Source organism: Idiotropiscis lumnitzeri, chromosome 3 (assembly GCF_059441095.1).
Source record: "Idiotropiscis lumnitzeri isolate Australia: NSW breed Sydney's pygmy pipehorse chromosome 3, RoL_Ilum_1.0, whole genome shotgun sequence".
In the NCBI taxonomy this organism is placed as follows: Eukaryota; Metazoa; Chordata; class Actinopteri; order Syngnathiformes; family Syngnathidae; genus Idiotropiscis; species Idiotropiscis lumnitzeri.
In genome coordinates, this window is record NC_142393.1 from 13,165,071 (window position 1) to 13,178,161 (window position 13,091).

The 13,091-nt window shown below is 41.4% G+C and overlaps 1 protein-coding gene across 1 annotated transcript in view; it reads left to right on the forward strand.

Annotated features, from left to right (window-relative positions):
* Positions 1 to 12,802, forward strand: part of sema3b (sema domain, immunoglobulin domain (Ig), short basic domain, secreted, (semaphorin) 3B) — a 60,398-nt gene extending 47,596 nt beyond the window's left edge. Inside the window, exons 5-18 of the mRNA XM_088289603.1 lie at positions 1,501 to 1,620; positions 2,647 to 2,740; positions 2,884 to 3,003; positions 3,098 to 3,240; positions 3,517 to 3,631; positions 5,769 to 5,838; positions 5,953 to 6,097; positions 8,046 to 8,265; positions 8,422 to 8,513; positions 8,600 to 8,641; positions 8,710 to 8,867; positions 8,980 to 9,035; positions 9,207 to 9,346; positions 9,566 to 12,802. Of these exons, the coding sequence (XP_088145729.1) occupies positions 1,501 to 1,620; positions 2,647 to 2,740; positions 2,884 to 3,003; positions 3,098 to 3,240; positions 3,517 to 3,631; positions 5,769 to 5,838; positions 5,953 to 6,097; positions 8,046 to 8,265; positions 8,422 to 8,513; positions 8,600 to 8,641; positions 8,710 to 8,867; positions 8,980 to 9,035; positions 9,207 to 9,346; positions 9,566 to 10,069 (2,019 nt within the window). The 3' untranslated portion in view covers positions 10,070 to 12,802. The remainder of the gene's footprint in view (positions 1 to 1,500; positions 1,621 to 2,646; positions 2,741 to 2,883; positions 3,004 to 3,097; positions 3,241 to 3,516; positions 3,632 to 5,768; positions 5,839 to 5,952; positions 6,098 to 8,045; positions 8,266 to 8,421; positions 8,514 to 8,599; positions 8,642 to 8,709; positions 8,868 to 8,979; positions 9,036 to 9,206; positions 9,347 to 9,565) is intronic.
* Positions 12,803 to 13,091: the final 289 nt, after the last annotated feature.

Genomic DNA, 13,091 nt, shown 5'->3' on the forward strand with positions numbered 1-13,091 from the left:
TCAATCAGAAGTTCTCAGGCATCAACTATGTTTCCTGGATCACTGGGAACTCCATTCTCACACCATCAAACCCCATCAGTCACACACAGTCCAAACAGAAGAGGAAGACAAACATTACTGCGATTTCTATTCAAGCTTTTATGTTGCTACAAATTGACTGGAAATATAGGCTTAGGCGGCTCTGACATGAACTAAAAGCAGATCCTTGAACGTCTAGCAACCCGCTATTAACCTCTTTTTGTGGTCGATAAAACTGGTGAAACTCCATCCATCCGTTTTTACAGTGCATTTTTCTCTGCTGGTCTTTTTTTTTTTTTTTTTTTTTGGAGCTTGTAGTTTCTGTCCCAGCTGACTTGAGTGTGGGTGAAACGTGAGGCTCACTCGGGACTGGTTACCAGACTGTCACAGGGCAATTGGTGGAGCTCATGTTGTGTTAATATGTCTCCACTACTGTGACTGTGATTTGTGTGCAATTTTTGGAAATGGTCACACAATGTTTAGTTCAATACATGATCTTATAACGGAGACTTTATTTTTATTTAGCTTGTGAAGTACACCCATTGATTCAACTTATTCAAATTCTGACCACTGTCACTTGAATATTTCCCGTGACCATTTGGATTCGCTTGATTGTTTGAAAATGCTTGAAGACGAGACCTCCTGCTTTTGTTTCAAAACATTCTTCTTTAATTGCCATTCATTGGTGACATTTGCATTACCACCCTGCCTGCATAGCAACAGCAATTTAGCCATTTCACTTGTGGTGAATGTTGTTTGATTAGTTTTACCGCTTCAAAGCAATTCCACCAAATAATATATTTTGAATTCACATTATTTCTTGTTTTTTATGAACGCTAAACTCTTCCATTGTGGAAACATTGTCCATTTATTCTGCATTAGCATCAATTGCGAACGCATGTTGTCTACACGATGGCAAATGTCTGAAGTGGGTGATCGTGTGACTACAAATGACTAAAGAGAAAGTTAAAAGCAAAGCCGTACCACAACAGGACAATGTAGCTTTAGAAGAGGCCAAGACAGTAAAAGAATGCAAGCCATTCTGAGGTCACAGCATGAATTTGGGCCACTGTCTCAACTAATGACCAAGTAGCAGGTCAAAGGTCAATGGATAGGACCCCTTTAACACCCTGCATCCACAAATGTGCGCTTGATGTTTAATGACTGTTCAGATCTAGGCTGACGGGTTAAAAAGCAATCTACGCCAGATGCTTTTGTTGGTGGAATCATTTTTGGCTTTGTTTTGTGGTCTATTTGTTTTGATTTCTGTTGGATAACTGAATTTATTGCCATAATGTGGCATTCAGTAGCACGAGGGGGGAAAAAAATGGCACGAGCATTGACGATCCCATTTCTCATGCAAACATTTTCCATATGTTGTCTCACATTCTGCAAAAATGAAATCAACAAAGCCTTCTCAAGATCACGTTTTAATGTTACTGTAATTTATCAATGTCATTTCCGTCTGTTTCTGTCTTTCAGTCTGACTGTGTAAACTATGTGAAGATTGTCCACCACTACAACCGCACCCACCTGTACGCCTGTGGAACGGGAGCCTTCCATCCCACATGTGCCTTTGTGGAGGTGGGACACAGGATGGAGGTGAATACATCAAAACATCCTTTCATTTTTCTGTAGCACTTGTCCTTATGAGGCGCATACTGGAGCCTCAGTCAACCGTCAGTCACATATAGACAAACAACCCTTCATACTTATGGACATATATATATATATTTTAGATAGGTAGGGGGGAAGAGGAACAAATGCCGAAAACCTACGCAGGAAAATATGCAAACTCCACACAATCCAAACCCGATCTCAGATGAGGCTCTGTGCTGCCGCAAAACAACCAGCACAATTAGAAGATAATATCTGTGCTTCAGGCTAAAGACATGATCCTTTTTTCATAACTAGGAATACAAGTCTCATATACGGATCATCAAGCGTCACAGTTAGTGAAGAAAAAAAAAACACAAATTGAAACATTATCTTTGTACATGTATTTACCAGAAACTAATAAATAGCAACAATGAACTGTACAGTCAGTAGTATGTGGCAAATATACGTAAATAATAATGGAAAGCAAGGCAGAGTGGGGTGACAACTATTCTTGAATACATAGATTATATAATATACACTGCATATGCTCTTTGCATAGATTCAAATGTTGTATTAACTCTGTATTTAAAAAATACTAAAACCGTGCACTATATTTTGTTTCAATAATCTAGTTAGAATTTTGAATTTATATTCCTCAAAACCACCTTACAGGATAAAAAGAAGTATACAAATAAAAAAGAAAACTGAAATCATCATATTTTAGGCCAGTGAAACTCAATAAACGTTGAAAAAAATGGTGTATAGAATTTGCTCAATTTCTTTTCATCAAGTGACTGACTGCACATAATGAAACCATCTGGCTCCAGCTATTTTTTTTCAGGGCTTGTATAATCTACTGAAACAAATGTACTTGGATCAGATAAATATATTTTACGACTTCACAAAATAAAATTGAGTAAATTCCTCATTTTTTTCCCAGTGCTACGTCCTTTCCCAATAAAGAGATAGGAAATGGTGTCAAATGGTTTGTTTGTGTTCAAGACCGTTTCCTTGTGTCCTTCCTTCCAGGACCATATTTTCAACATCAACCCTGCGAACATGGAAGACGGCAAAGGGAAGAGTCCATATGATCCTCGCCACAATGCTGCATCTGTACTCATTGGTAACTATGACTTTATATTTTGGAGGTTTGATTTGTCCTCAATATGATGTATCTTAAGAACTTATATAATAAAAGCGTAATTAAAAAGAATGTCATATTATATATATTGTTGTTAAAAAGAAATCTACATCCTGTTTCCAAAGGTGATGAGCTGTATGCAGGTGTAGCCACAGATTTAATGGGGCGGGACTTCACCATCTTTCGAAGTCTCGGGAAACGTCCCTCCATCCGCACGGAGCAGCACGACTCACGTTGGCTCAATGGTGTGTTTTCACTCTTAACTTGGCCTTATTTTTCATGGTAAACATTAATAAACGTTGACTGACATTTGTTTGCTCCTCATGATTTGTGTATCAGAGCCCAAATTTGTCGGTTCCTTTTGGGTCCCAGAGAGTGAAAACCCTGATGATGATAAAGTATTTTTCTTCTTCCGGGAGACGGCGGTGGAGGCCCAAGGATTGGGAAAGTCTACTTATTCCCGCATTGGACAACTCTGCCGGGTAAAACACGTCACAGTGAAGCATATACAGTGCGATGTGAATGACTTCAGGACGCTGACTCAAGTTTGATTTGTTTGCATTTCGAAACACATTTTTCCAAAAGGAATAATGGAAATTGTTGCAGCATCAAAACATCATTACACAGCCTCCATTGATTATACAGGGAATATTTTGTTAAACTTTAGAGTTGACTTAATTGGAAACAGACTAAAATATAATCATTTCATGATGCCAAACGAGTTGATTGACTTTTGAAATGTGTTTTCATTGAAACAGAATGACATGGGCGGTCAGAGAAGTTTGGTGAATAAGTGGACAACATTCCTCAAAACCCGCCTGATCTGCTCGGTACCGGGAGCGGATGGCAGCGACACTTACTTTGACGAGCTACGTGAGTGTGACTCAAACAATTTGTGCGCTTTAATCAAATAATTGACGTGCTAAAAGTCACGTATTAACTTTAAAGGGGAAGTCAACGCCAAAATAATTATTCGCCATATGTTCTATGCTCCTTCACTAGTTTAAACATGGCATTCTGATTAATATTGTGTTTGTGGAATCTGCGTTAAGCAGAAAATTCCACACGTTTTTACCCATGTCAGGGGGCGGCCAGTTTGTCACTTCTCTCACCTCACAGTTGCTCAGGGCTCAGCTAAAGACCAATGACGGCTTCCATGTTTTCTAAAGCTGAGCCATGATTGGTCGTTACCTGAGCTCTGAGGAACTGATGTCATTTTCAGTTGAAAGAAGTGACAAAATGGCCGCCCTCGGAGATGACTAAAAGCGTGCGCCTTTTACTTTTTAACTCATATTCCACAAACACAATATCAATTACAATCCCCAATCCCGTGTTTTGACTGCATATTCTTGTAAAGAATTTTTTGGGGGGTTTGACTTCCCCTTTAATGAAAAATCATTGGAGGCCTAGACCACATCTCTGCTCAAGAGGATCATGTGGGTACAAATAAAGCTGCAGATATCTGCAGACTCCTCTTGGTGGGTGGAAAAAAAATAATAACGGGCTTTTGTGCTCACATTGTTTGTGAACTAGAGAATATTTAGACATGACTTTGTATCATAATTAACGTGGGGGGGTTTGACTTCCCAGGTGTTTGGCAGCCGTTCCGATCATTGTTCTCAAGTTATGTAATAATATGGACCTTGTTTTCAGCTTCTCTGTGAAGTTCTTCATTTTAGAAGAGAGCCTTGTGAGGTTTTGAAAGTGATTTACTGTTCATACTGTATTTTACGACCAAAGTACTTGGGGACACACATCTTTACAGATTACTTAATGGACTTGACCTCTTGGTTTGCCCCGTATTGTAATTCCTTATGTGTACTTCCAACTTAGTGGGAACATTTTGTGAAAGCCTTTTGTGCCACGGAACACGAAGCCGGGTTCACAAAGGCATGTTTGGCTGAATTTGGTGTGGAAGAACTTGATCACGGTTGACCTTTCGCGTCCATCAAACACACTTGGGAATTTAGACAGAATTTTGTTACAAATTGATGAAACGCTGTCGATGAAAAGTGAAGTTCTACATTTTATCACATGTTAAATAGTTTTCCAGCTGATCTTCATCTGCAAACCATGTGCACATTCACAAACAGTAACAAACTATTACATAATCAACACCCAAAAAAACAGCAGTTTAGGTTAGTGCGTATTATTTTTCGGAAAATATTTGCAGAATGTAAAAGGGAAGTGCAAAATTCACTTTTCATCCAACATCCAAACTGAAAACTCTTTTGGACTTGATGAATGCATCATAGTCAACTTAAAGCAACGGAGCAGCTGCAGGCTCATTTCTCAAAACATATCTTTGGGCTAAAATCTGACCTTTCTTGGTGCTTTTTTTTTTTTTTACATTGCCATGAAAGGAGGAGAAAGTTTAAAACTTTGCACTGCCTTTGGCCACATCTGTATCACCTTGAAGAACATTGAGTCTCTTATCATTAGGACCAGCTTAAGACTGTAGAAACACAATTTTTTTCAGTAGTCTGCTTTTGTCTGGCAGTTTGTGTATTCTACTGATTTATGATTTTAAAGGTTTATTTTTTTTCAAACTTTTATATCACTTCACAAAATAATGAGTGTCTTATCTTTATGTGACCATACATACACGAGTCAATATTGGTCAGCTGCAGTGGCTCTGAACGCCGTAAACGTACAGGTCAGTCTGCATGTAATGCAGCTGGATTGCTACTAATTTCTTTCGGTACCTGTAGCCCGAAAGACGATTGGTCCGTGTTGTTTTGAAAGGACATCTGATCAAATCATCATATTGTTACATTATATATCATATTGTTCATTCCCAGCCTGGCAGGTGTGCCAGTGTACCTTAATGGCCCAAAATTCCCAGTTAAAGACCATATGGGTTTGATATGGATAGATATATGAACGTCTTGGGGCACCGATTTTAAGCAAATGACTGTGGAAGTTAGCTAGACACAGCCGCAGGGCGTGTATCTTTCTTTTAACCTTTGACCCGGGAACCACCTTTGAGAAAGTGTGCGTCCATCCCCAGGCGATGTTTTCCTGCTGCAAACAAGGGATAGAAAGAATCCTCTGCTCTACACAGTCTTCTCCACTTCCAGGTCAGACTCCATTGATGGATGGTATTTGTGTGCATGTGTGTGCGTGTGTGTTTGTGTGTGTGTGTGTGTGTGCGCGTTGATGCATCTAACACAACTCTCCCTTTCCCTCAGTAGCAGTGTATTTAAAGGCTCAGCTGTGTGTCTTTACTCCATGAATGACATCCGGAGGGCCTTCCTGGGGCCGTTTGCTCACAAAGAGGGGCCCAACTACCAGTGGGTCCCCTTCCAGGGAAAAGTGCCTTATCCCCGCCCGGGAATGGTATGTCAAAATTATTAAAAACCTACCAGTAGAACTGAGCATTTTTCTGAAATAATTCTTCTTTGCAAACTCAGCAATTTCTTTAAATGACCTCTACAAAATTCGAGGAGTTGACAAAAATGAAAATAAACCGCATAGTGCCATGTTTGTGTTTTGTGAAATTATTGTGGTGAGTTTTCATAGAAAGAAAATAGCTGCTGTACTGCTAACAGCCAGTTAACTCTTGGTGTAACATGCAGCAAACATTCCCAAAGGCATTGGTGCCCATTTATACTCAGGAGAAGCAGTGATTTATCCACATATTGGTAACTTTTGATCCAACGTTTGTGCTTCGAAGCCTAAAATATTTTTGTTGAGGTCACCTTGACTCACCTTTGCAACTTTACACATGAAAAGCATCTAAAGGATAACAATGCTGCATGCATACAGAGATTTCAGATTCATGTGATATGATCCTATAACTTATTTGGCCCAAAACTAAGATAGAGGGGAGTAATGGTAAGTTAACTATGAAAGGGCCTTTCTGAAGCCTCAATTGATTATTAAGGTAATGTTTCTTTCAAAGAATCTGCTCAATGTTGCTGTTTTTTTTTGCACTCAAGCCACACATGCATACATGCAGTTGTTTATAGGGTAATAAAAGTAAATTTCACTTCCCACCATGCATTTCACGTGACAACACACGCACACACGCATACATCACTGAGGGCTGTTGACGGGTCCGATGACCCCTCCCTCATTTAAATTGATGCATTGGTCAGCAAGAAGAGGCAGTGGAGCACCATCTAGTGGTATAACATAGAATGCAACTAGGCATTGACTGCAATCCACTCTAACGTATGCGCAACAAAATGTGGGTATCTTAACTTATAACAAGTGGATGCTAGCTAATTGCTCCTTCTGCCATCTGGTAGAAGAGAAGTTTATCTCTCTGCCTGTCATCGTGTCACTGGCACATAAATATATAAATAAGAATTTTAGGATCAAATTAGAGAAGCGAATTTAGATCATTTCCCGCACAATAGTTCATTGTATTTTAAAATTGTAAATTGGCTGATGCTACAACACAAATTGTTTTACCCAAAACCTCAATAACCTACAAAAAAGATGGAATTCCAGCAACACTTTGCAGAATTACTTTACATTATTTGACTCCACAATGGTTCCATTGCTTTTGTGTTGCTCGTCATGCAGTGTCAGCAGGATTTGTTTTGTGGCTTCTCAGCTCTCTTCCTCACTTGAACAATCTCCATTGTATGGCCTCTCAATCGTCATTGTATTTGACTTACAGTAATAACCTCTCGTCTCATAATGAATCCACTGTGTTATAAAATCAACTATTTCTAGTTTGCAATTGGAGTCACTGATGTGTGTTACAATTGCCTGACTTCGGTTCAGGCATCGTGGGTCATTAATTTCCCTCTCAGTGATGGTGTGAATGTGAGTGTGAATGGTCTTCTGTCTCTGCATGTGCTAAAATTGACTGGTGGTACTACGTGCGATGGGCTCCAGCTCACGTATGACCCTGAACAGGATAAGCACGAAATGGATGAATGGGCCAAACCATCTAACACGTCTTTCACACCTCCATCATTTTCATGAGTCGCTATTCTTTCAAAATGGCACTGACACAGAATAGAAGATGATGATGTTGAGCCAGCAAATTTCCTGCTTTGGAGATCCTAGCACAGCTAAAAATCGAGGCAGTACATTTGCGTGTATGGTGTGTGAGCAACCATTTTTGTGTTGAAATCAATCGTTGCTCTCCGTCATACAACTAATCAAGGTCGCCGCCTGCAAATTGGGGCCAGTACAAAGATCCACATTTGCAGTAATACTCAGCCTTGTTGCGTTGAGTACGGTGAATTTGGCAGAATCTCGAGAAAAAGACAAAAGCATTGCTGGGTTGCTTATATTTTCTATGTTTTTGTTTTTTTACTTATAATAGTGTCCCAGCAAGACTTTTGGCAGCTTTGAGTCCACTAAGGGTTTCCCAGACGACGTGATTCAGTTTGCACGTCACCACCCTCTGATGTACAATCCGGTGTACCCCATGACCAGACGGCCGGTCTTCGTCAGAACCAATGTGGACTACAGCTTCACACAGATCACTGTGGACCGGGTCAATGCTGCTGATGGACAGTATGATGTCATGTTTATTGGCACAGGTAAAACCACGGGGATCAGAAAACTAAATCTGCTAACATTTGTGTTGCATTGTAACGAACAAATAAAAAAAAAAAACACACACACAATCTCCTGTTAAATAACAAAGAATCATGTCAGTTACAATTTATTTTGTGGTTTGGTGTCCTTTTGTCTAGACAAAGGGACAGTTCTCAAGGTCATCAATGTGCCGAAGGAAAGTTGGAACAACATGGAAGAACTTCTGTTGGAAGAGCTGGAGGTCTTCAAAGTAAGTAAAGACAATGACAAAAAAAATTGTCCATTATCGTTAATTGTTCCGTATTTTGTAATTTTTTCATTTCCTCCGCTCCGTAGGATGCATCGTCTATCATCAACATGCAGATCTCCTCAAAGCGGGTAAGTCCGATTAGGTCTTTGCATCAAGCACATGTTGTGTCTAATGTCTCTGTGCTGTGTCACCACAGCAACAACTGTACGTGGGCTCCAACACTGGCATCGCCCAGGTGCCACTCCATCGATGCAGCGTGTACGGGAAAGCGTGTGCTGAGTGCTGCCTGGCCCGAGACCCTTACTGTGCCTGGGATGGGACATCCTGCACTCGCTACCTTCCCAACACGAAAAGGTCTTTTTTAATTCACCAAAAAAAAGTAGCCAATTGATTGTTAATAGTTTTGATATATTCATGTATGTAATTAATGTTTTTATTTATTTATTAAAGTGACGATCTTTTGCAGGCGATTCCGTCGTCAGGATGTAAGGAATGGTGATCCCAACACACTTTGCTCAGGAGGTAAACAATTGCACTAACTTGCATTAATAACAACAGAACAATGGTCAGATCGATAGTTATGCACTAGTGGTCATGTGACCTTTCCTGCATTGTTCGCTTCATCCTTCTTTTCCCCTTTCATCACGGTAATGAAGTCATCTATTTTCGTTTTCCCTTTGCTCCACTCCGCAGACCACCACAAGCACCACGTCGCCGAGAAAAAGCTCTACGGAGTCGAAGGTAGCAGCACCTTCTTGGAGTGCATTCCCAAGTCCCTTCAGGCCCGAGTCACCTGGACCTTTCAGAAACAACGAGACAAGCCACGAGAAGAGGTAGGAAAGTTCAATTTGATCAAGGACAAACATACAGACCCATCAAGTTGGTGAGGGTCATGTAGGGGGATATTTGAGCACCCCCAAAAATGGGTTGGACATGTCTAAAGATACATGTTCAAGAAATAGTGGGTTTCTGGTCACCCTCTTAAAACTCCTCAGTCAAACTCAAAATGATGGCCACACTTCACAAGAGCTTGTCCCTCATCCCATTTCTAGGTGCGTCTGGACGATCGTATCCTGCAGACAGACCGAGGCCTCCTGATTCGCCGTGTCCTGAGGAGGGATATGGGTGTTTACCAATGTCACGCCATGGAACACGGCTTCACTCAAACCCTGCTGGGCATCACTTTAGACGTCATCCAGTCTACTTCGTCTAACCCGCCCTCCGAGGCCCCTACCCGAGCGGAACCTCGCAGCGGGGGAGGCCCGCTCGTGTCCAACCCCAAGCTTTGGTATCGGGACTTCATGCAGCTGGTGGACCATCCCAACCTGAGCACAGTGGACCAGATTTGCGAACAAGTTTGGGCCCGCCGGAATCCCACCGGTGACCTAAAGGAGAAGAAGGCTCCCACTGCGGGGAGGGACTCAATGCCTCCCGGCCCATCTGTCCGGCCCGCTAATAAGAAGTGGAAGCATCTCCAGGAGCTGAGGAAGGGGCGGAACCGCCGGACCCACGACTTAAAGCAGATCCCTCGGGCGCCACGGAGCGCGGGGGAGTAACAGCAACGAGAAGAAAAGTGGGATTGGAAGAACTGATTCAAGTAGTTTTAGAAAGGGACTGAGACAACTTTTGGAGGAGTTTACACATCCAGACACGCACATACACTAATGCGCAAACACACACCTACACACCTACACACACACAGACACACAGCTCCTCCTCCATTGTGTATATGTATCTGTGGAGTTCCTTGCATGTGTTGAGTTACGTCCCGCATTCATTCTGCACGATCCCGTCACAATGTGCCATTATTGTAGTTGAGTGTCCGAGCAGGTACATAAACCACATTTGATAGCTACTGTATACATCAATGTACACTCATTTCTCAGTACCTTTACCACGATGGAGAATGGGCCACATCTTCGGTCTATTACCTTGTGACAAACGACACGTTCTTGACAGTATCTAGACGATAGTGTGAACACTATGCCACTAAAGGATCCCGGAAACCTTTGGGATGAACTCACACCTTTCTTCACGCCTGATTACTGGACAAGTGGTGTAAGACGAGTGACGGTGGACAAGACAGAGGTTCGGAGACGCAACTGGAATATACTTCTGGAAACACACGTGCATGCAAAAAAAAAACAAGATGGAGTACTTCTTGTGATGTTTTGACGAGACTCCTACAGCATTTCCTTTTGTTTTTCGTCACAATGCATAATGTCATCATTACCCCGGTGTAGACAAAGCAGCAGGTGACAGACTGCGCGTTTGTGGGCCACACAGAAGAGCCACATTGCAGCTAAAATGAAACACAGCAGTGTGTGAAGTTGTTAATGATGTGTTACCAGTTACCAGATGAAACCACTGCAGAGTGAGGAGCGGGCGGGAAAACTACTGGATTTTGAACGATGTTAGCAAGCAGTTAGGTGTTTATACTATATATAAAAGAGTGAATCCATGAAGGAGTATAAGGGCCACACTAGGGGGAAAAAACATTGTAATATAAGACTTGCTAGTGGTGAGCAAATCTAGGTTGTAAACTGCCTCTCACTCAGCGTCAGGCTCCAGCAGTAATTAGGACAAGGGCATAGAAAATTGATGGATGCAGGGAATCAACAAGAAAAAAAGGCCCAGTGTTACGAGAAAAATGTCAGAATGTTACAAGAAAATACTTGTAGTTGTGTGAGAATCAAGTTAAGAACAATACCTCTAATTAACTCATTCACTACCATCCAAGTAAAACGACGTATTTTGCCGTCAATGGTAGTACATGAGTTAATAGTGTATCTCACAAAATTACAGTAACTTTTTTTTATATTTTTGTATTTATCTGTTTTCTATACAGCTCATCCTATTCAAAGTCATGAAGAGCTGGCGCCATCTGTTTTCATGTGGGAGGAAGAAAACACCCTGACCTGGTTGCTAGTTAATCTCACATATTGCGCACATAATGAGACAGACAACCATTGACCCTCAGGGCTCTATTTTCTTGACCGGGGTGTCAAACATTTTAGACTCAGTGTTGGTCATTTTGCAGCAGCGCGCAAGCCTGCATAATTTATTTAAAAAAAAGAAATAAAAGGGTGGTTTGCACCGCTGTGGGCGTGAACACAGCCAACTACCGTCAATCAATGTTGCGATTTTCATTCCCTGCACACGCATATTGCATGGGGACATCTCTGTGTGGAAACGGACGCAGTGATCCATGCATAACTGGAACATTGTTACTGTGCTTGGCCGGTGTGGCAACAGACGGGGGGTCCTTCATTAAATGAGCTGGTGAAAAACGCTGCTGACCATAAGATGTCCACAGCGCAGACCTCATGTATCCACCAAAGTTTAATTTCTCCGGGCGTATGCCCAGCATGATGCAGAGCGGGTTGCCAAATTGGCAAAGAGGTGCAGCGAGCCCACACAAAAATGAGGCATTTCTGCATGTGCCGTCTATGAAAATAGAGCCCTAAAAGTCACACCATCACCAAGTGGGAACTGGATAAATGCTACACTATGAGGGAAAATGTCACTATAACAACAATAATGACAAAGATTTCTTTTTTCCAACATTGGATTTAACTACCAAGATCCTCAAGTTCTCAACAGTTCTCATCATAACGCTGCTGTACGTCCACTGTGCTTGTACTAACGAACACTTTACTCTTGTTAGTTTTTGCCCTTTTTCGTGTGGCCCTTCTACTCCTTCTTAAGCATAAGATGATATGCTACCTGGACATAAGTATTGGGACACATGGTTGTTACATCTAAGTTATTTTTTTGCAGCTATTAAAGCTCTCACTCCTGTTGGTGAAGTCCGAGGTCACTCATGATGACAGAGACAAACTCAGCCCTGTATGACCTTTCTTTGTGCATGAGGGCACATTTATGCTAGAATAGAAAAGGGTCATTGCCACTAAGATTGAACCGTACAATATTTCAACATGGGAACAATTACAATTATTATTCAGGGGAATTAGTGGTGTGTCTCAATATAATTTGTCTAAATAGCGTATAACTTATCGTAACAACATTGTGAACCTCACTCTAATTTGATCTTAATTCAGTGTTTGTTTGTTTTTCTTTTTTCTTAAATAGAAAATGATTCCCAAGATGACAACTCATGGTTGTGGGCTATAGCACATTATCCACGTTAACATTATTATTATATTTATGAGTGTGACTATAATTTTATTTTTATTCCAAGCGGTACTTCATGGCCTCTCTCTTTTTCAAATGTTGTTGCATATGTTGATTGTGATGAATTAAAAAAAAACAACAACAAGCAAATCATACTTGGAATGAGTGTTTCTCCTTTTGGCATCCGCCTGCTTCAGCACGATTTAATGGGCACGTCTCACTTCTTTAAATTATTTCTTACCTCCTCGGTCCTCGAGCTTTGCTTTTTCACCTGTTCCTGAAGCGCACCCGAGGCGCGAGGAACGTAACGAGATGTTGTCCCACACTGCCCTCTACTGGCCACCGTTGAAACGCTCCTGATTCGTGTGAAGGGCTAACTTTTTGATACACACCAGGGGGAGCTACGATCAACGATTTAACCTCTGACAATACTCTGGATATATA